The 21,436-nt window shown below is 59.7% G+C and overlaps 3 protein-coding genes across 8 annotated transcripts in view; all 3 read left to right on the forward strand.

Annotated features, from left to right (window-relative positions):
- Window positions 1-2,766, forward strand: part of COL7A1 (collagen type VII alpha 1 chain) — a 29,848-nt gene extending 27,082 nt beyond the window's left edge. For both annotated transcript variants that reach the window (XM_089306314.1, XM_089306315.1), the window contains exons 112-119: window positions 58-135; window positions 230-283; window positions 375-423; window positions 1,015-1,047; window positions 1,187-1,273; window positions 1,684-1,776; window positions 1,900-2,112; window positions 2,444-2,766. In XM_089306314.1, the coding sequence (XP_089162440.1) occupies window positions 58-135; window positions 230-283; window positions 375-423; window positions 1,015-1,047; window positions 1,187-1,273; window positions 1,684-1,776; window positions 1,900-2,099 (594 nt within the window). In that variant the 3' untranslated portion in view covers window positions 2,100-2,112; window positions 2,444-2,766. The remainder of the gene's footprint in view (window positions 1-57; window positions 136-229; window positions 284-374; window positions 424-1,014; window positions 1,048-1,186; window positions 1,274-1,683; window positions 1,777-1,899; window positions 2,113-2,443) is intronic.
- An 879-nt stretch (window positions 2,767-3,645) lies between these two features.
- On the forward strand, window positions 3,646-4,007 carry UCN2 (urocortin 2). The gene has a single exon (XM_089306759.1). It carries the CDS (start codon window positions 3,669-3,671, stop codon window positions 4,005-4,007), a length of 339 nt encoding a protein of 112 aa, XP_089162885.1. The 5' UTR covers window positions 3,646-3,668.
- Window positions 4,008-5,629: 1,622 nt separating this feature from the next.
- Window positions 5,630-21,436, forward strand: part of PFKFB4 (6-phosphofructo-2-kinase/fructose-2,6-biphosphatase 4) — a 31,287-nt gene continuing 15,480 nt past the window's right edge. The window contains exons 1-7 of one of the 5 annotated variants that reach the window (XM_008260608.5): window positions 5,630-5,717; window positions 14,330-14,446; window positions 14,593-14,689; window positions 17,449-17,515; window positions 20,212-20,286; window positions 20,587-20,643; window positions 21,105-21,226. In XM_008260608.5, the coding sequence (XP_008258830.1) occupies window positions 5,660-5,717; window positions 14,330-14,446; window positions 14,593-14,689; window positions 17,449-17,515; window positions 20,212-20,286; window positions 20,587-20,643; window positions 21,105-21,226 (593 nt within the window). In that variant the 5' untranslated portion in view covers window positions 5,630-5,659. Of the gene's footprint in view, window positions 5,718-9,018; window positions 9,223-14,329; window positions 14,447-14,592; window positions 14,690-17,448; window positions 17,516-20,211; window positions 20,287-20,586; window positions 20,644-21,104; window positions 21,227-21,436 lie in introns of those variants that run through there. The other 4 variants (XR_016214846.1, XM_002713376.6, XM_051851655.3 and 1 more) reach the window with 4 other exon arrangements.

Consider the following 21,436-nt stretch of genomic DNA (forward strand, 5'->3'; position numbering starts at 1 on the left):
TTGACTTCTGAACCCCACTGGCTCTGACTCTGTTCACATGGTCCTTGTGTCTCACAGGGTGAGCGAGGTCCCCCAGGAGAGAGCGTGGCGGGGGCCCCTGGGGTCCCTGGGGCCCCTGGTGAGAGAGGCGAGCAGGTAAGTGGGGATTTCCAGCCTGGGGATCAGACACAGAGATAGCGTCTGGTGTCCAGGGACCACAGGTCACGGCTTGGTCTCCTGTGTTGCACAGGGGCGGCCAGGGCCTGCCGGCCCCCGAGGCGAGAAGGGAGAAGCTGCCTTGACAGTGAGTGTGGGCCTGGGTGGGCGCTGACCCCATGCTGCCCCTCTGTGATCCCAATGCGTTCCTTGTGGTCCTCGCGGCCTTGTGCCCCCAGGAGGACGACATCCGGGCCTTTGTGCGTCAGGAGATGAGTCAGCACTGCGGTGAGTGTGGCTGAGCCCCGAGTCTCCGGGTCGCCTCCCCGCCCGGCCCCAGGGCCCTGGGCAGGCGCAGACAGGCCCCCAGGAGTGCTGGGGGGAGCAGTGATCAAGGGGATGGAGGAGTGACGGCCACACAGACAGCCCTGGGTTGCAGGATGTTGCTGGGGGAGGCGGCTGTGGATGGCCGTGGGGTGTTCGTGGCTGTCCAGCGTGGCCGTGTGTGGAAGAGGGTGGAGGCGGGAGCACAGTTTGTCCCACGGGGCCTGCCATGGCCCCAGGTCGGGGCTGTGGTGACTCCCTGGGGGCATCAGAGTGAAGTTCTGTCTCTCTTTTCCCTCTCTGCTGCTCTCTCACGCTCACCATGCCTGCCGGTTCCTCTTGCTGTCTCTCCCTTGCCTCCTGCCCTTGGCGATCTGCTCCCAACCTGCCTCCCACCCTGGGTTCCTTCTTCTTGGCCTTTCTTCCGCTCTCTCTGCCTCTGCCTCTCACTCCCCTGCTGTCTCTGCCCTTGCCCCCTCGCCCCTGTGTGCCTCTGACTTTTGGTCTGCTGCTCCATCCACCCACCCTCTCTCTGCCTGCTCTGCCCCCTCCCAGCCTGCCAGGGCCAATTTAGTGCATCAGGATCACGTGAGTAGTTCTCTGCTCCTGGAACTTTCTCCGCCCTAAGCCCTGCCCTGCCCGCCGCAAGGGTCCTCCCAGCAGGGGTTTGGCTGGGGTGGCTGCCGTGATGACCCTGGGGTCCCCGGGCCCCCCGTTTTTGTCCCAGGACCCCTCCCTAGTTACGCGGCGGACACCGCCGGCCGCCAGCTGTACCCTGTGCCCGTGCTGCGCGTCTCTCACGTAGAGGACGAAGGTAAGGACTGCCGGCTGGGGCACAGACTCAGGCACGGGGAGTGCAGGGCACGTGTCGTGTAGGTAGGCCCCACATGCAGCTACAATGGGGATGCTGGTCTTAAAACTTCTTTTATTTATGAACTTTATTTGAAAAGACAAGAGAGACAGACAGAGAGCTCCCATTTGCCAGTTCATGTCCCAAATGCCCACAACAGCCAGGGTTAGAGCAGGCAGAAACTGGGAGCCGGGGACGCCATCTGGCCTCCCATGTGGGTGACGGACCCAGCCCTCTGAGCCTGCTGTCTCCCAGAGTGCACGTGAGCGGGAAGCTGGGATTGGGAGTAAGCAGGGACTCCAGTATGAGGCCAGGGTGTCCCAGGCCTGCACACCGAGGGCAGGCTGCCCCTCACCCACACCCGCTACCTGCAGGCCAGGTGCCCCCCGAGGACGACGAGTTCTCGGAGTACTCGGAGTATTCCGTGGAGGAGTACCAGGACCCTGAGGCGCCCTGGGATGCTGGTGGTGAGAAGAGGGCTGGGGCCCGAGGGGCGGGGGAGGGGCAGGCAGCGCGGGCCCCTGCTCCCCTCTGATGGCCCCCAGCCCCTCTCTGATGCCCGCTGCCCCTGCTGACCTGACCCCGATCAGCCCCAGACCCCTGCTCCCTGCCGCTGGATGAGGGTTCCTGTGCTGCCTACACCCTGCGCTGGTACCATCGGGCTGGGCCACACGGCACCGAGGCCTGTCGTCCCTTTGTCTATGGTGGCTGCGGAGGAAATGCCAACCGCTTTGGGACCCGTGAGGCCTGTGAGCGCCGCTGCCCACCCCGGGTGAGCCAGAGCCCCTGAACAGGAGGAACAGGTATGCATCCCCACACCCTGTTACCTTAGGGGGCCTGGGTCAGGAGTCTTAGGGCTGGGTGAGAAGTGCCCTCAGGCTGGGGGACCTGGGCTGGGCCCCCACCCCAAAGAACTGAGCACGGAAGCCCATGGTGCAGCCCCCAGGACGTCCCCCTCCCTGGTCCCTCCTCTGAAGACCTGAGGATGGAGCCCCTCCCTGAGGTCAGAGCCCCACTCCCTGCTGTGGCATCAGCTCCGCCCTGGCTCCCCTCCAGCCTTGGGTGGTGCTCTGGGCCTACGCGCAGGGGAGGGGGTCTGGTGGCTGAAAATCGTTCCCCACTTGCCCTACCCAGGTGCTGCCCCGAGCTGAAGGCCTGACCGTGAGCTGACCTTCAGCGTCCCCTGGAGGAGCCAGGGTCTCAGCTGTGCCCTGCCGCCCCTCCCCTTGGTGCTAGAGGCACGTGAGCGTGCGAGTGCGTGTCCGTTATTTCCGTGACTTGGTCCCACGGGTCCAGCCTGCCCCCTGTGGACAAGCCCCCATTGTGGCAGCTGACTCACTGTGGGGGTGGCTGTGGGCTGTGAGCGGAGGTGACCGGCATCTGATCTGCTCCTGGACCCACGCTGTGATGACATGGTGCTGATTCTGGGGGGCATTAAAGCTGCTGTTTTAAAAGGCCCTGTTGTGACTCTTTGGGGAGCTGGAGGTGTTGGGGGCAGATTTCCCCAGAGGGGGCAGCACTGTCCTCTGTGGGCAGAGTCCCCCTGCACAGCCCTGGCCGTTGTCCTATGACCTTCCGTCCCCAGCTTGTTCCCAGAAAGGAGTAGATCGGGTCAGGGCTGAGGACGTGTCCTCACCGCTCCCCAGGAGGCATGAGTCACGGGCGGGGGGCTGCTGCTGCTCCCACCCTGGCGAGTCGGGGGAGATAAATGGGTGCTGAAGTGGGCAGAGCTCAGACGCCCGACAGCACTGCCTGGGCCCAGCCCCAGCAGCCCGACTCCTGGAGGAAGCCCCTAGAGGTAGGACTGGGGTGCGGTTGGGACGGGAGGGGTCTTGGGGATTGAATGGACCCGGGCTTTGGGTAGGTGGAGGTCTCGGGGCCTGGGCCTCGCTGGGGTCTCTGGCTGCTCCTCTGCACAGAACCCCCCACCCCCACCCGCGCGTCAGCTGCGAGCTCTTGCTAGAAGCTCGGAGCCTCCCGTTCTTGTTTCTGTTTCTGAAATGTTTATTTCCGTCGCGTGGTCTGTCTCTGGGATGCTTTCTGTCTCGTTTTCCTCCGGTTTCCCTCTAGTTCGATGTGCTTGCATCTCATTAATCTCCTCTCCTCCTCCCGCTGCATCTGTCTGTCTGTCCATCACTCTGTCATCTTTCTTTCTGCCTCACATCTCCGTTTCCTTCTCAGCCTTTGTCTCCCTGGCCCCTTTCTCTGACTCTGCCTTGATTTCCCTTTCTTGTCTTGTCTCTTCATCTCTGTCTCCGTGCCTCTGGCCCTGCAGCCTCTCTCGCTCGAATCTCCATCTCGCAGTCTCTGTCCATGAACCAGGGCTGAGCCTCTTTTCTCCTTGCAGCCTGAGCACGCGATGACCAGGTGGGCTCTGCCGGTGCTTTTGGTCCTGATGTTGGGTAGGGTCCTGGCTGCCCCAGTGACCCCTCTCCCAGCCTTCCAGCTGCTCCCGCAGAACCGTCCCCAGACCACTCCCAGTCCTGTGGCCTGGGAGAGCCCCCCAGCCACCACCACGGGCCCCCCAGCTGCGTGGGACTACCGCAGCCCCAGTGCCCGCCAAGGCCCACGCATCACCCTCTCACTGGACGTCCCCATCGGCCTCCTGCAAGTCTTACTGGAGCAGGCCCGGACCAGAGCTGCCAGCCAGCGGGCTGCCACCAACGCCCGTGTCCTGGCCCAGGTTGGCCGCCGCTGAGCCTGAGCTGGAGCTGGGGGGGGGCGGGCAGCAATGGATGAGAAGACTTGGAGGATGATGACAGAGCTGGATAATGTCACATCTGGGCAGAGTGCTTCTGGACACTGCTGTGTGGGACCTCTGCCAAGTGGTATCATCTTACGTCTGAGTGCCCCGGAGTCACAGTGGGAATGGACAGCTGGCCATCTCTATGTCGGGTCACTGCTGGGGATGGCCACTGCCGGGTGGAGTGGGGGTCCTGCCAGGTCTGGGGGCCCCACCGCCACACAGCATCTGGACACCACCACGACGGTGGCCACCCTGTGACTTTCGGGAACCCATCCAAGGCCCGTGGGGCTGGGTCTCCCTCCCTGCCATCGCAGGCCAGCACCTGGGAGTGCAAGCTGAGGGCTGCTGCAGGGTCTGTGCCCGTGGGCAGCACCTACCCCCAAGGGGTGGGGCCACCAGGGGCCTCTCCAGGCACAGGCAGCGGTGCAGGGGCTGTGACACGGCAGCCTCTGCCCGCGCGTGTGTGCAGGTGCCTGTGGGCTCAGTGTTGCCTGCCCTAGGCCTGACAGCCGTGAGGGGGTGTGAGGACGTAGGAGGAGAAGGCGCTTCGTCCTGAGACCCGTGGGAAGCACACACATCGCAGAACTGGGCACTGTCTGGCCCTCCCCCCATATACCCGGCTCCAGGGATGGGGCTCGGGCTGTGGGGCTGCAGCCCAAACCCCCGCCTTCCTCACAGGAGTGTCCTGAGCAGCGGGGTTCACCTCTGAGCCTCCACTTCCTCAACGCAAGTCAGAGTCATGTCACCCCGTTTCTCGTGAGTGACAGGCAGGTTCTGGCTGCAGGAAGCGTCCAATAAATGTGACGTGACTGGATCCGGGGTGCCCAGGAGCCACACACTCACGTGCACCAGGCAGGGACGCATGGCTGAGTCACATCTGGCTTCCCGGCCCTTCTGCCCACCCTCCCTCCCTGCCTCCCACCCCCGTTTTCTCCATTGATTTGAAAGGCAGAGAGACGGAGAGAGACCTTCATTCACTGGTTCACTCCCCAGTTGCCTGCAACTGCCAAGGCCAGGCCAGGCCAAAGCCAGGAACTTGGAACTGCATCTGGCAGAGACCCAAGTGCCTGAGCCATGCCCTGCTGTCTCCCGAGCGTGCACTAGCAGGAAGTTAAAATACGAAACAGAGCTGGGACTTGAACCCAGGCACTCCCAGACGGGACGTGAGTATTGTAGCTGACGTCCTAACCCTCTCCCTGCCTTTTAATCTCACCTGCCTCCTTAGTGTGCAGGGAGGAGTTCGTCTTCTTTCACACCTCCAGCTGCGACATCGCGGGGCTGGAGCTAGGGCTGACTCTCAGGGCAGTGTGGACGGGCTTGCTGAGGGTCCGGCAGGGTCTCTGCGTTGTGTAGACCACTCCAGCTGGAGGCAAGGGCAGACCCCGGCAGCATGGGCCCCTCTGACTGTACAGAGGTGATGGTGGCAGGAGGGCAGCTGCCTGCCTGGGGTGGGGGCACGGACGTTAACCTCGCGGTTGTAAGCAGCCTGGGGGGCGTGCCCAAGGCGGCTGAAGAGGCGGGGCTGCCCTCGCGGAGCCTGCAGGGGCGGGGCTCCCTACTCGGGAGCCAAAGGGGGCGGTGGCCCGGGCCAGTTCGGTGGCAGGATGGACAGAGGCACGTTAGGAGGCAGCTCTCTGACGGACCCGGGGTGCCGCAGGCAGGGTAGGTGCGGGGCAGCGCGGGGAGGATGGGGCACTTGGAAAAGACCAAGATGCAGTGAGGGTGGTACTGGGGGGGGGACTAATAGGGGTGGGGGTCTCTCCTGGTAAAGGGGTGCTCTGAGGGGGCATCAGACTGTCAGTCGCCTGGAGGAGGGGGAACTCTGTCGCCGCGCAGAGGAGAGGAGGCTGGGCCAAGGGGAAGCTATAAATAGTGCCTTCCTCCAGCCCAGGGGCAGGGACGGCCAGCTGGAGCTGCCCGCGGCCCTCGAGCTCTGCCCCTCGCTGGCCTCCCAGGGGTTATGTTGGTCCAGGTCCTCCTCAGGGGTTGCACCAGCTTGAGAGGTCCAGAGGCTCATTTGGGAAGTTTTGCATAATGATGTGGCCTTAGCCCTTAAACCAGCCTTTTTAGGGTACTTTCTGTGTGTCCCACGCCAGTCCTGAGTTTCTCTAAACACCTACTATGGGCTCTCTGAGCACTTTCTGTGTGTCCTGGCTGCTCCCGAGTCACTCTGAACACCTACTGTGTGCCTGTGCCAGACAAGAATCAGGAAGGGCAGGGTTCACCAGGGTTGCCCAGCCACACAGCTCTCTAACCCCAGTCCCCAAGTCAGAGCTTCGTACTCCCTGTGCGCTCCGGGCCCCAGAGGACACTGGGAACACTCCTTCCTGGAACCGGCCAGAGGAAGCTGGAGCTCCTAGAAACCCCACCACGGGGGGCGGGGGTGGAGATGAGGGGAAGGGGGGCAGCAGCAGACAGCAGTAGGCTCCCTACGGTACGCCTGTCTGCACAGGTCTGGCTGCCGGGCGTGTGTGTGTGTGTGTGTGTGTGTGCGCATGCGTGCTTCTCTGCCTTACTATGGGGGTCTGTGTGACATGCACCGGGGCCCGGGGTCTTTATGCTGCAAAGGGTGGTGCCCCAGGCAGCAGATACGGGTGCCAGGAAGAGTGTGAACGTTGAGAACATGGACTGAGGACTTTGGCCACCCCCTGGCTTGTAGCCTAGAGCACTGGGAGGGGGGCCAGTGTTCAGTGCAGGAGGTGCCACGGGAATCCACCTGGATCAGGCCACCCAAGTGCAGTGGTGGGCACAGGCTGAGCAGAACGTGTCCATGCACGGATGCTCGCTGACAGCCCCACACACTGCCCGTGCTGGGGACAGGGTCGCTGGCTCACTCTGAGATGCCCTGAAGAAGCTCGAGGGCTCGTTGCCTGGGCAACCATTGAGGCTGAGGGAGCGGCAAGCCAGGATGGCATTTCCATGGAGGGAAGCAGGAGGGGCACGGGGCTGGAGGCGGGAAGCACAGCGACGGTGCAGGTGCCAGGTACGGGAGGTGAGGTTTGGACGGGCTGGGGGTTGACCTGAGTCCATCCTGTTTGCTACCTGGGGAATGAGGCCGCGGGAGAAGAGATGGGAATCTTCAGGTCAGGTAGAGATGCTTGATGTTGACCCCTGGCCTCTCAGCTGAGGACAGGGACTTGCGAGGCTGTGGCTGGGTCAGCCCAGGGTCAGACTGTTTGGGGAAGAGTAGGAGGTGCAGAGCCACAGCATTTTAGGGAACCAGGTTCAGACTGGCTGTGGGATGGCTTCCCAGAGACTTCCCTGGCCCCCTGCCCGGTCCTGGCTGCCCCCAACTAATGTCCAGGAGGACTGGGGACGAGAACACGCGGGCCTCTGGGGGGGCTGTTAGATGAGGCAGCCTTGCAATGAACACTGGTGGCTGGACAGGGTGTGGGCGTGTGGCGTGGAGGTCTCTGAGACCAGGATGGCCCTGAGATGACCTTGGCGGTGATCAGCAGACAGACAGGAAGTTCGGCTGTGTCAGGGACGGAATGAATAGCATTGGGTAAGGAACAGGTGGATGGTCACGAAGGGTGGCAGGCTCCTCGGGAGCCACCCACGGCTGTGCTTCTGGGTGGGGCTTAGAGAGAGGTGGTGCGTAGACGCTGCACAGAAGGGTGAGGAAGGAGGAAGTAGCCGACTCTCGGTAGGGCAGGACATTCTCCAGAAAAAGTACCTAGAGCTGGCTTCAGGGAGGGTCCATGCAGACGCTTCTGAACCCTCCTTGCCTGTGAAGTGGGCAAATCTCAGGGATCCTTGCCAGGCTGCGATGGTGACTGGGAGGACTGACCCAAGGCAGGCACGGGGAGGGGACGCTGCACCCGTGTGCACGAGGCCACCCTGTGGACACGCCACTAGCACTTGGCTCCTAACTGGGCACACACTGGGCAGAGAGCGCTTGAGATGCAGGACCCCGCCAGGGCTGTGGTGGGGCACATCGCTCGCTAGAGGGCAGTGTGGCCCGCGTCCAGGCCCGGGTGGTGAGGCTGCGGCAGAACCCCGTGGAGCTGGGGGAAGAGGGGCTGGGGAGGCCGAGAGGGCAGGGACCACAGGCTGGGTAGGAGCCAAACACGGGCCCAGCAAAGGGTTCTGGACTTCGGGGTCTTACCGTTGCCTCTTGCCTCCGATACGTTATTTACCTACCCCTGTTTTGAAAATGCAATAAATGAGAACCCCGAAGTGTTTCAGAATGGCTTTCTCAGCGATTGACACATCTAATCTGTATCATTATCTTGTAAGACTGATGACGTGTGCGTTCCATTTTCCTGATGAAGAGACAGAAGCTCATTAAAAAAAAATGCGTAACTCATGATTAAAAATTTAATTGGTACAAATGAAATCCTGGAAGGAGAATGAAGATCCTGCTAGGGCTCAGTGAGTCCCCAAAGAACTTGATCACGAGGTCCCGCGCGTTTATTTCGGGGGGTGTTGGGGAGTTTAGCCTGAGCTCCCCCGCAGCCAAGCCCCAGAGGAAAAAACAGGACGGATTGTAGGACTTGTCCCGCGTCCCTGTCCCCGAGATAAAGGGGCCTCGGCGCAGCGCCAGGGAGGCACGGCGGCACTGACGGCCGGGACAGCAGCCCAGGGGCCGCTGGGCTGGTGCTGACCAACCCGGCCCTGCGAGTCACGCAACCCTCGCCTCCTCTCCCCGGGTCCCTGAGGTCAAGCACCACAGGCAGCGGAAGCCCCAGGAACCGCGGGGGCGGGGCCTATGCAAATAAGCTCGGTCGGGTTGGGCGGAGGGGCCCGCCCATCCGGGGCGGGGCCTGGGCAATGCGGGCCTTGAGCCCGCCGGGAGCTGGGCATGCGCCTTCTCGATCCTGGCATGAAGGATGGGGCCCGCTTGGTCCAAAAAGGGCCTGCAAGCGAGCTGGGCATGCGTAATCGGAGACTAGGGCCCCTTCCGTTGGGGTGGAGCCTATTCGTTCTGGGGCGGGACCTGCGGGAAGATGGACAAGAGTTGTTGCGGCTTGAGGAGGGGCGGGGCGCGAGGGGCGGGACCTCGGGTGGCCCGAGGTGGCCCGGCTGCTGGGTCTGAAGCGGCGCAATCCGGCGCATCCCGACCCCGGGATGGCGTCCCCACGGGAACTGACCCAGAACCCCCTGAAGAAGATCTGGATGCCGTACAGCAATGGGAGGCCGGCTCTGCACGCCTGCCAGCGCGGTGGTGAGGCGGGGTCCTCGGGCAGGGGCAAGGACGTGCACCGGGATGGGTGGGCAGGGACGCCTGGGCGGTGTCTCACGTGGACAGCGGGCAAGGGGGCAGGTGAGGAACCGTGGGCAGGTGAGGCCGTTGTGACCCCGGGGGAGGAGGCGGAGGGCAGGTGAGTGGCTGGGAACAGGTGAGGCGGATATGACAGTGGTGCGCGGAAGACAGGTGTGGCGCAACAGGGGACAGACAGGTGTGGGGCATGTCAGCTCGGTAGGGCCCAGGTCGGGCCACCATCACCTCCAGGAGGATTCTGGCCCCCTTGCCCCTGGCAAACAGAGGACTTCCTGGGCGTGACTTTCCTCTCGTGGCCAGATGGTGTGTTCTGACCCAGAACTGAGCTGTGTGGGCCTGGGCGCACACTGAGCTGTCTTGGCCTCAGCCTAGAATGTCCAAAGGCCTAAATGAGGGCCGTTCCTGTAGAAAGAGGAAGGGTATCTCTTGGCCTTAAGACAGTTTTTGGGGGAACTTGAGGGCAGTTCAGATGTGCTCAGGATAGAGACAGAAGATGAGGCCATCTGGCGCTGTCTCTGGGGCTCGTAAGCATGCATGTGGGTTCCAGGGTGAGTGGTCACCCTGGAGGAAGGAGCACCTAGGAGTTAGTGTCAAAACGCAGAATTGCTAAGGGACTCACCTCGCCTGGCCTCCTGGGTGTTTAATCCCCGTCCTGGACTTTCTGCCTGTCTTAAATGAGTCTGCAACTTTCCTTATAATCAACAAAAAGATTCCCTTTAGGAGTTGCTGTAATGTCTGAATTTGCTACTTGGCAGGGCTCTCAGAGCACATCAAGTACAACTGGTAGGAAAGATATGGAAATGGCCGTCGGAGGTTGTGGGATGTGCAGGTCCCTGCACTCCTGGCCGCCGCGTGTTTATGATAAGGGTGAGGAGAGTGCTCTACGCTCCTGCTGAGGCCTCGCTGGGCCCATGGCTCTGACGGTGCTGTCAGTTCAGGCTGGTGTGTGTGTGTGTGTGTGTGTGTGTGTGTGTGGCGGCCAGGTTCTGACCACACTGCATTCTGGTGGGTCCTGGTGGCTCTGACTGAGAAGCAGTGGGAGCCATACGTGGAGGCCCAGTCCCGAGGTGCTGTGGCCACAGGCTGGCCAGCTCTCCTTTGAGACTCTATTGTTAGTGTGGAGACTGAAGCCCCTCCGTCCTGTGCTGCTAGGGCTGTGTGGTCCTAACCAGGGGGTGGCTGCTGTTATTATGAAAGGGGAGTGAGGCCCTGGGCTTTGGAGGCAGAAGCCCTGACGTTGCGTGCTGGCTGCCCTGTGGGGTGAGACAGCAGCCCTAGGTGCACTAGCGAGCCGGTCCTCACTCAGTGCAAGTGGGTCCCTTCCTTACCCCACCCGCTCTCTGTTTCTCACTACACCTGTGCTGGGCACTGAGCCGTTAGCCCGAGCCGACCCCCATTACAGGTGGGAAGGGAGCGGAGGCCCAATAGGGTGCACTCCAGCCTTCCAGTGTGGACTGAAATTGACCGTGGCTGGAGCAGAAGGGCTTGTCACGGCGTCTCGGGGTGTTGGAGAAGCTTGGGCTTCTGGGCGGAGGAGATGGCACCCAAGAGGCCAAAGCTGAGATGTACAGCTTGCGTGGGGGTCTGGGCCAGGCCTGGGGTTGGCGGCAGGGAGCGGATGAGCAGTGAGGGATGGGGCCCTGTCTGTGCAGCGCGGGCTGCTGGTCCCTGCCCTCCTGCAGGAGGTGACCCCCTGCACGGTGGGCTTCTGAACAGGCAGGAAGGAGCCTTGGAGGAGGTGGGAGTTGACTTGATCGCCAGCCAGAGGTGGGAGCAGGTGCTGTTCAGGAATCAGTCTGCAACCCACCCCGGGGCTTCGGGCTGCTCCCGCTGCGGATGTGCCAGGAGATAGGCAGGCACTGTCCGTTGCCTGGCCCGTCTCAGCCTTCCTGGTGCCTGGGGCCTCTGCAGGTTTGCAGGAGAGGGAGCAGTGAGGGAAGCTGGGTCCCTGTGCCTTCAGAGTTCCTTCTGCATATGCCCAGTGTGGTCAGCGGTGTGTTCTGCTGTCCTGTGTGCGCGGTGCGGTCCCGGCCACCCATCCCAGCTCACGCGGTCCACATGCCCTCTGCTTCAAGGCCTGGAGTGTGTCCCTTCCTTCTTGTGCCCCAGGTTGCAATTTCTCCGTTTTCCCCGCATTGTGCTGTTGTCAGCAGAGCTGCTGGAATGTACTTGAACTTTGGCTTTCTTTTGGGTCACTTCCTGGGGAGCCTATCTTGAGGAGCAGAGGTGACAGCTGATTTATGGCCTTGTTTTGTACCCAGGCCTGAGTTGCTGCCCTGTGTGCCCACCTTGCATGTGGGTGGGAGTGGGGAGAGGGGGCTGTCACCAAACAGCATGGGAGGAGCCTGGGGCATCTGTAGGGTGAGAAGGTGTGAAGAGAGGTGCAGCACGGGGCCCTCAGGCATGGGAGTGCCCCTGAGGGGGCTCTGGGAGGGAGTGGCCTCATCGTGGGAGCAGTGTGGCTGCAGGTTCTTCCCCCTGGTGAGTAACTGGTGCACTGCTCAGAGCCTTGGTCACCCTGGCTGGGAGTTGTGCAAACAAGGCAGGCCCTGGCCATCTGCTGGCCCTGAGGACACGAGCCTTGCCCAACTTGTTTTCTGCACTTAGCCAATGCTGAGGTTTTTCTGCAAGTTCCTGCAGGGTCCCCTCCTGCCCTCCCTTGGAGCCTCGGAGCTCGCATTTGCACAAAAGCGTGCACAGGTGTGATGGAGCACCCCCTCGCTTCTCTGGAGGTCCTGCCTGAGGCGGCAAGCCGCTGCCACACCCCTGCTCCCAAGGGCACCCTGGGCTGAGGTGCACCTGCTAGGGCGAGGCAGAGGCCAGAGCTTCCCTGAAGGGCTCAGGCTTGGGGTTAGTGCTCTCGCTGAGGGATTGTCACCCAATTATACAGGTGAGGACACGAAGGCTCAGAGTTGCCAGCCAATGTCAGAGTCAAGATTGGAAGGCAGAGCCTGTCTGACACTGGACCCCCTGCGGAGCTGCCCCTGGGACGTCTGTGCTTCGGGAGGGGTGGGAGTGCAGCCGCCTGTCTCGGGACACACATGGAGGCAGAGCAAGTGGGCAGAGGGACAGTGGCAGTCCCCACATTTGCTGTCTGTCTGTCTGCTGTGGCTTTACTGGCCCAGGTCCTCAGACGGTGAAGGGGAAGTTTCCTGAGGTTTCTGAGGTCAAACTGCATTGCATTTAGCTGCCTTGAAAGCTGCGTTGGTCACCGAGGCTGACCCTTGTGCTGCCCGCAGCGCCCGTCCTTGCCAGCCGCGACCGGAGGAGCCTCGGGCGTGGCACACTGACTGGTGGCACACAGGGTTGTGGCGGGTGGGCCGTCAGGACTGGCCTTGTGTCTGCTCTCAGGTCTGTCTTCTAGATGCTTCCTCCCTGCTCAGACTTCTACTTACGTATTTATTTTTATTATTTATTTGAAATGCAGAGTTACAGAGAGAGAAATCTACCCTCTGGTTCACTCCCTAGATGGCCTCAATGACAGGGGCTGGACCAGGCCAAAGGCAGGAGTCTGGAACTCCATTCTGGGTCTCCCATGTGGGCGCAGAGGCCCAGGCACTTGAGCCATTCTCTGTTGCCTTCCCAGGCCATTAGCAGGGAGCGGAACTTCTGGGGCTTGAACTGGCTCTGGTGTCGCAGGCGGATGCTGAAGCCACCGTGCCGCTGCGCCAGCCCCGGTGCTCAGGCTTCGGGATGCTCCCTCCCTGCTCAGCTCTGTAGATGGCTCCTTCCCTGCTGCTCCCTGAAGTTCTTTTTTTTTTTTTTTTTTTTTTTTTTTTTTTAAGATTTAGTTATTTACTTGAGAGGCAGAGTTACAGAGAGGCAGAGGCAGAGAGAGAAGGGTTCATCTGCTGGTTCACTCCCCAAATGGCAGCAATGGCTGGAGCTGCACTGGTCTGAAGCCAGGAGCCAGGAGCTTCTGCCAGGTCTGCCACACAGGTGCAGGGATCTAAATACTTGGGCCATCTTCCGCTGCTTTCCCAGGCCGTAGCAGAGAGCTGGATCGGAAGTAGAGCAGCCAGGTCTTGAACTGGCGCTCATATGGGATGCCGGCATTGCAGACAGTGACTTTACCTGCTACACCACAGCACTGGCCCCTGCCTGTAATTCTTGAACACTGATTTTGTACAGGCTCTGGGTCCTGAACAGCTCAGGTACTGCAGGGCTGCTTCTGCTACAAGTGATATGTCGAGAGAGAGCAGGACCAAGGGTCGTTAGGTGGGCAGGGATGTGCCGTGGAGAAAGAACCCACTGAGGAAGCAGCTTTGAACTGGGCTTTGTGAAAAGAAATGCCACCGGGGACTGGCATTGTGGCGCAGTGGGTCAGGCCATTACCTGTGACTCTGGCATCCCACATGAGCACCAATTTCAGTCTTGGCTGCTCTACTTCTCATCCAACCCCCCAATAATGAGCCTGGGAAAGCAGCAGAGAATGGCCCAAGTGCTTGGGTCCCTGCACCCTTGTGGGAGACCCTGATGGAGTTCTGGGCTCCTGGCCCAGCCCCAGCCATTGCGGCCGTTTGGGGAGTGAACCATCAGGTGGAAGATTCTCTCTCTCTCTCTCTCTCTCTCTGTCTCCTTCTTTCTCTCTCCCTGTCACTGTACCTTTCAAATAAACTTTAAAAACTTGAAAAGAAGTGCACCACAGAGAGGGCAGCAGCAGACTGCATGCTGGGAATGCTACAGGATCAAGGGGCTGAGGGAGAGGAGGGAAGGTTAGGGGTGGATCCGCCCAGAGAATGTCCTGCTGGGTCTTGGCTCTGCCCAGCTTCCCAGCAGTGTCCGGCTGCGGTGTGTCAGGCTAAGAAGGGCTGACAGGTTCCCTTGACATCTGCCGGAGCCCAGACAGGCCTGGGGAAGGGGGACGTGGAGCAGTGGCTTCAAACCAGCACCTGATGGTGCTTGGGGAGCTGTGCAATGCAGGAGGCCAGGAAAGAATGTCGGTGCCAGTCCTGCGCCCTGAGGCTGCGGGAGCACAGACAGGGAGAGCGGGAGGAACGCCCCGGGAGGACCCTGCCACGTCTGACGCTGCCTGCTGCTTGCCTTCCAGTGTGCATGACCAACTGCCCGACGCTCATTGTCATGGTGGGTCTGCCTGCCAGGGGCAAGACCTACATCTCTAAGAAGCTGACTCGATACTTGAACTGGATCGGTGTGCCCACTCGGGGTGAGGCTTGGCCCCGGCTGCCTAAGGGGACGTTGTGGATGGGGGTGGGGGTGGGAGAGAAGGGAGAAGGCTGGACGGTGGGCGAGGCCTGGGGATGGGTCAAAGTCAGGAATTACGATGAATGCTGGGCCTCTCCTTCCCTCCAGAATTCAATGTTGGCCAGTATCGCCGGGACATGGTCAGGACGTACAAATCATTTGAGTTTTTCCTCCCAGACAATGAAGAGGGGCTGAGAATCAGGAAGTAAGTGTGCATGTGTGTGTTTGTTGGGGGGAAAGGGAGGCTAGCAAGTTACTGCCCGTTAACTGAGGAGCCCTGGGGTCTGGAGCCAGTTGCTGGTGAATGAACCTGGCCTTGCCCTGTCCCAGCCCCTGTGTGACAGAGCTAGTCTCTTGACCTCCCAGGACATGGAGGGGTTGGGATGTGATGGGTTTGGTGATGAGAGAGGGAGGCGTGTGGCCTGGTGCTGGCCTGCCCCTGCCCTGGTTGTCAGGGTAGGGACATGCTGTGAGAGTATAGTGCAGGGCTGCGGGGGGATGAAGGCCTGGCCAGGGCGGGGGAGCAGCTGCCATGTGGCAGTCACCTTCACTTACCCCCGCCCTCGATGGGAATGGCTGTGATGGGGAGAGGAGCCTGAGTGGGTGCAGGGATGCAGGCCTCAGGGATGGAGCAGGGTGGAACCCTCCTCCCTGTTCCTTCCTTTATATTGGGAGGATGTTTCACGTGTTCTTGGCACGTGTGAGATAGGCCTTGAGTTTGCTTTGATGGTGTCTAGATGTTGCTGGGTGAGTAGTTCACATACCTGTCATTACTCAGAAGGTAGAATTTGCATATAATCACACACACACACACAAACACACACACACACTGGTTCTGACTTGAACTGAGTGCTTTTCTAAGAAACTGAGTGGTCTAAGGAGCTGTGCTCTGCCCTTCTTGGTGGGAGCTGGGTGGGGGATCAAGATGCCCACTTTTTAGCCGTGGGTGGCAGAGAATCACTCTGGGCCCAGTCCGGATGGTAGAGCAGTGATCAAGCTGGCGCGGCCCTAATGACTTCCCCAAATTAAGCCCAGCTCCAGGGCAGAAACCACCCCTCTGCCTTCCGGGTCTGAATTGTGGAATGCTTGTTCCTTTTCCTGCTCTGGCCGCTAGGTGTCAGGCACTCCCCACTGTAGGGCTTGCACCTTCAGGTCACATCCGCCCTTTCCTTATTGGGGCGGGGCCAGGCTAAGGCACCAAGAAGGGAAGTGGAGTTTGAAGTTCAGGTTTCTGTGGCCAAATAGTGGGTGAGGTACAATGCTGTGCCCTCTGGTGGTATGGAGCCAGACAGAAGGGGGAGAGTGACCCACACAGCTCGTGTGTGCTGGGGCTTGACAGCCAGGTTACGCCTTCCATTTTACAGATGAGAAAACCGAGGCACAGGCAAGCCAGTCTCACCCAAAATAGCAAAGCCCAGACTTGACGCTACTAAACATTGCCCAATATTCACCCCCAAATTTCTCATAAGTAAAATAAAAGGATCAGAAGTTTAGAAAATGGAAAAGCTGGGAGGAAAGGCTGCATCTCCCCGAGCATGCGCAGTCGAAGTCTTTAGGGCTGCGCAGTGTCGGGGTCTCATCTGGGCAGAGTAGAAGTTCTAGAAATGTGCCTCCACAGACTGCGTGCACCGCAGACCACGGGCACACCTGCCCCAGCAGACAAACCCGTCTTCCTACATGGGATCCTGTGCCATACGTGTGGGCACACATGCACATGCATGCCTTGTGCAGACATCTGGACACGCATGTGCACCCTGTGTGTACACTTGAGTAAACATGCATGCGCATCCCTGTGCTTATAGTCGTAGCATGTGAGTGTGTGTACACGCATGTGGGCACCCTCTCGTGAACATTTGTGTTCATTCATTCTGTGCCCTCACTCCTAAGTCAGACGCCATACTCATTGGCAAGTACACACACAGGCACACACGCGCTTGTGTGCACCTATGCACATGAGCACAGGCTAGGGCACATACAAAAACCTCCTCTTGTGCACGTGGGTGAACACACACAGCCCATTCATACCTGTGCCCATTTAGTTCTGTGTGACATGAGGGCCTGGCACATCAAGTGCGCATACACAGCTGCACTCACGTGGCCCGGGGACTCGTGCATGCTCACTCACACGTTTACATGTGCACACTCCCCATGCCCCCACATAGGCACCACTCACATACATACACACACATGTACACCCAGGCTCCTGGGCTGTTCCCCAGCGACTCCCCTGGAGCCCCGACATTCCTCCCCCACGGTGGAGCCACAGTCCAGGCAGCCCACGAAAGAGATCTTAGCCTAGAACGTGGGGCTCTAAATGAAGGTGGTGAGAACTAGCCGCAGCCTTGCTGGTTCCCTGGATGCTCCGAATTCAGATTTTTGGCAGAAGAACACACTCTAGGCTTGAATTGAAAGATCACTGGGGCACAGGAAGATCACAAGGATTCGAACTGTGCCCGTGTGGGATGCTGGTGCTGCAGGCTGTGCCACAGCACCGGCCCTGAGAAAAGCAACTTTTTTTTTTTTTTTGAAAGATTTATTCATTTATTTGAAAGGCAGAGCTACAGAGAGGCAGAGAGAGAGAGAGAGAGAGGTCCTCCATCTGCTGATTTATTCCCTAAATGGCCGCAACAGCCAGAGCTGGGCCTATCCGAAACCAGGAGCCAGGAGCTTCTTCCAGGTCTCCCACATGGGTGCAGGGGCCCAAGGACTTGGGTCATCTGCTGCTGCTCTCCAGGCCAGAGAGCTGGGTAGGAAGTGGAGCAGCTGGGACTAGAACCGGTGCCCATATGGGATGCCGGCACTGTAGGCGGCCGCCCCACCTGCTCTGCCTCAGCGCCTTCCCTGAGAAAAGGAGATTAACCAGAGAGGAGGGGACCTGGGGCCGTCTGCTCTCGTGTCTGGTGGGCTGTGTCGCTGCTTCCTTAGGCCTGGTGCTGGGCTGACCCTGTGTTCTCTCCTCTGAAGACAGTGTGCCCTGGCAGCCCTCCGTGATGTCCGGCGGTTCCTCAGCGAGGAGGGCGGGCACGTGGCGGTGAGTGCGACACCCTGGTGCCAGCTGGGAGTGAAGTGTGGGAGCCCACCCACTTCTGACCCTGTACTCCCGGGGCGTCTGGAGGGGCAGGCAGGGTGCGTGAGTCCCCGCGGGCAGGAGGCTGCAGCAGCTTTCCGGAAGGCAGCCCGAGACTGGATGTGGGCCAGGACTTTCCCTGGATGGCTCTGGCTGTACTTGACCCTGCAGGACCTCCTTCTGCATACTCGCATTGTTGACCATCCGGGACTTCTGGCTGGGTGTGCTTTCTCCAGAGGCAGGGTGCATCCTGCCAGCATCTGCCAGCATTTGGCCGAAGCCAGGATAATCCTGGCTGAAGGCATCTCCTTTCCAGTCAGCTGCAAGGGTGGGACAAGGACCCTCCCCAACGCCGCACTCTCCAACCCAGGAGCTGCTCAGTTTTCTTCCCGGAGTCGGGCCTCCGGGAGCTCCCCACGGAATTCATTACTGAGACCCCGCCCTCCCTGGGAACTCCCTGCTCCTGCAGGGCTGAGCGCCCTGCCCCCAGCCTCCTTGGTTCCCTGACTCGCTCTGCTGAAGCACACCCACCAATAACTTCCTGAGAGCAGTGCTTAGGAAATAAGTCACGTGAGACCTTGCTTGCCAGAGATGTTTCTTAATTTTATTTAAAGATTTATTTTATTTCTTTGAAAGGCAGTGTTACAGAGAGGGGCTGGCACTGTGGCTTAGCGGGTAAAGCTACCACCTGTAGTGCCCGCATCCCATATGGGCGCTGGTTCAAGTCCTGGATGTTCCACTTCTGATCCAGCTCTCTGCTATGGCCTGGGAAAGCAGTAGAAGATGGCCCAAGTGCTTGGGCCCCTGCACCCTTGTAGGAGACCTGGAAGAAGCTCCTGGCTTCTGGCTTCAGATTGGTACAGCTCTGGCCATTGTGGCCATCTGGGGAGTGAACCAGTGGATGGAAGACCCTCCTCTCTCTCTCTCTGCCTCTCTGTAACTCTGCCTTTCACATAAATAAATAAATCTTAAAAAAAAAAAAAAAAAAAAAAAAAGGCTGTGTGACAGAAATACAGAGATGGAGGAGGAAAGAGAGAGAGAGAGAATGAGTGAATGAGTGTTTCCATCTGCTGGTTCACTCCCCAGATGGCTGTGACAGTTGGGACTGGGCTAGGTCAAAGACAGGAGCCAGGAACTCCATCCAGACTCCAATGTGGATGTGGGGGTCCATCTCCTTTTGCCTTCCCCAGCACATTAGCAGGGAACTGGATTGGAAGCGGAGCAGCCAGCATTCAAACTGGCGCTCCCATATGGGGTCTGGCATCATAGCTGGTGGCTCAACCTGTTGTACCATAGCACCAGCCCAGAAATGCCTTTTTTTAAAATTCTGCATGTGGGGCTGGCACTGTGGCATAGCAGGTTGAGGTGCCACCTTTGATGCCAATTTCCCATAGGAGCGCAGGTTTGAGTCCCAGCCACTCTACTTCCAATCCAGCTCCCTGCTGATGCGCCCAGGAAAGCAATGGAAGATGACCCAAGTGTTTGGGGCCCTGTGCTCCTGGCTTTGGCCTGGCCCAAACCTGGCTGTTGCAGCTATCTGGGGAGTGAACTGGTAGATAGAAGACCCCTTGCTCTGTCTTTCCCTCTCTGTCTATGTAACTCTGCCTTTCAAATAAATAAAATGTCTTTAAAAAAATGAATGAGTAAAAGGAAAGTTCTCGTTTGGCAGTTGGGTGTTGAGTTCTTCCCTCAGCATCCCCTCAGTGCTGCTGTGCGCGCAGTGACTCCCAGCGAGGCCCTGGTCTGACTCGCTGACCTCCCTGAGGGCTGCACACTGTGGGAAGGGGCTGGGGGCTTCTCTGGTCCCTGCCTCTTGTGTGGCCTTGAGGGTCTTCAAGGTGCTGTGGCCACGGTGAACCTGTGGGGCCCAACAAGGTCCAGCAGGCCCTCCAGGGCAGGGAAATGCACCGTATTATTTCTCTGATAAAAACCACCTCTGCCACATTCCAGCGACTCCTCCCTCCCCACACTGTTTTCTGAGCTGCTCCTTCTAGAACTCCAGGTGCCTGCGTGCTGGGCTTGATCCCTAATCCTATCTTTTCCTCCCTTATTTTCACTCTTTGTCTTGTTATTTTGAGAGACTTCCTCAACATTATCTCACACATATTTGGTTGCCTGTCTAAAAAAAAGAAATGGCTGTGATCACATGTTACATTTCTTGATCTGAGTGTTCCAGTTTTTAGAACTCTGCTTTTGTTTCATGCTTACCTTGTCCTGTTTAACCATCTTTGGGTGACCGTAAGGGGTTTTCCAGTTTGTTTGTTTATGTTTTCTTCTGTTCCATGCCTGGTCTCCATTTTCTCCAAGTTGTTTTTTTTTTCTTTGTCTGTCTGTCTGATTTGGTCCCTGTTCTTTTTGTCGGGGGTTTTGACGGAACATCTGGTGAGCTTTGATTGAATTCCCTTTTTAAAAACTGGTATTGTGAAGGCTGCTTGCACTGCCTGTGAGTGGGCTGCACCAGAGGGGCCTTGGGCAGGCCCTGCACTTCACAAAGAGCCCCAAATGGGTCGGTGCTGGGTCCCAGCTGCTCTGTCAGCCCCCCAGCCAGCCCTCCCATTTCCTCTCCACCCCTCCCTCTTTTCAGAGGTGCATCCTGGGCCTGCAGGGGTCTCGCCAGGCCAGCTCCAGGGCTGGAGGCCAAAAGAACTCTTTGTTTCTAGGTTTTTGACGCAACAAATACCACCCGAGAAAGGAGAGCAACCATCTTTAATTTTGGGGAGCAGAATGGCTACAAGGTGAGGCCTCCGCGCTGCCCTCCTTGGTTGAGCTGTGGCACTGCCGGGCCCTCCAGGCCTCATTTCTCTGCCGCCTGATGCACGCCAGGCATTGGGCAACCGGCATTCGGGATGACGGGGACCGCTCTTCCCGCCTGAGCTTTCCCTCCCAGGGGTCGGGGTTGTGGCAGCCCTGCCTCCACGTCCAGAGGCAGGGCCAGGGCCCGGCACAGTGGAGATCACGGAGCCGGGCCCCAGCCCTGAGTGTGTCCCTGCTTCCCCCCCTGCTGCCCGTGCTGCCACGTCTGGTCTTCGCTGCAGACCTTTTTTGTCGAATCCATCTGTGTGGATCCTGAGGTCATAGCTGCCAACATCGTGGTGAGTGCTGGGGGCAGTGATACCCCAGAAGGCGGCCTGTGGCAGTGAGGTCCCTCTCCCAGCTGGGGCTGGGGCCTGGGCTGCCCTTAACTTGATCTTGAGCCTTGGGGGAGGAGAGGCCGTGCAGTGTTAGGCGGGAGCCTCCTCCCCACTCACAATCCCCTGGGCAGTGGGAAGGGCTTTGGGAAAGGGAGAGAGATGGGTCCTCCCCCTCACCCCATTTGTCAGGGCTTGGGGAGATGTTCAGGGTGGCAAACGGCTTCCAGCCCCCTGGATGCCACGAGGGCGGAGGCCTGGACCTCAGGGCTCCAGTGTGAGAGCGCAGGCTGGGGAGCTGCGGGTCTCCCCCATGGGAGCAGCTCCCCCAGGGCAGCCTGCAGGCTCAGGCCCCCCACCCGCTGCCCAGCAGTCTCCTTGGCCTCCGTCCTGATGTGTCCCTGCTCTGTGCCCGGCTCTGGCAGCAAGTCAAACTGGGCAGCCCCGACTACGTCAACCGCGACAGTGACGAGGCCACCGAGGACTTCATGAGGCGCATCGAGTGCTACGAGAACTCGTACGAGTCGCTGGACGAGGACCTGGACAGGTGAGTGAGGATGGTGCCTGTGCTGCCGCCCGCTGGGCAGGGCCAGCTCCTTCTTGGCCGCCTCCTGTGGCTCCCTCTGGTGGTGGCTGCAGCAGAGGTGCTATGACCTTTTTCAGTTCTCTGCTTGGAGCGGAAGTCGTCGGCCAGAGGTGACTTGCAGAAGGCCTGTTGCCTCACCTGGAAGCCTGCGAGTCCATCCTAGCATCAAGC

This window comes from Oryctolagus cuniculus, chromosome 10, assembly GCF_051225735.1.
Source record: "Oryctolagus cuniculus isolate XC-2025 breed Fujian yellow rabbit chromosome 10, ASM5122573v1, whole genome shotgun sequence".
In the NCBI taxonomy this organism is placed as follows: Eukaryota; Metazoa; Chordata; class Mammalia; order Lagomorpha; family Leporidae; genus Oryctolagus; species Oryctolagus cuniculus.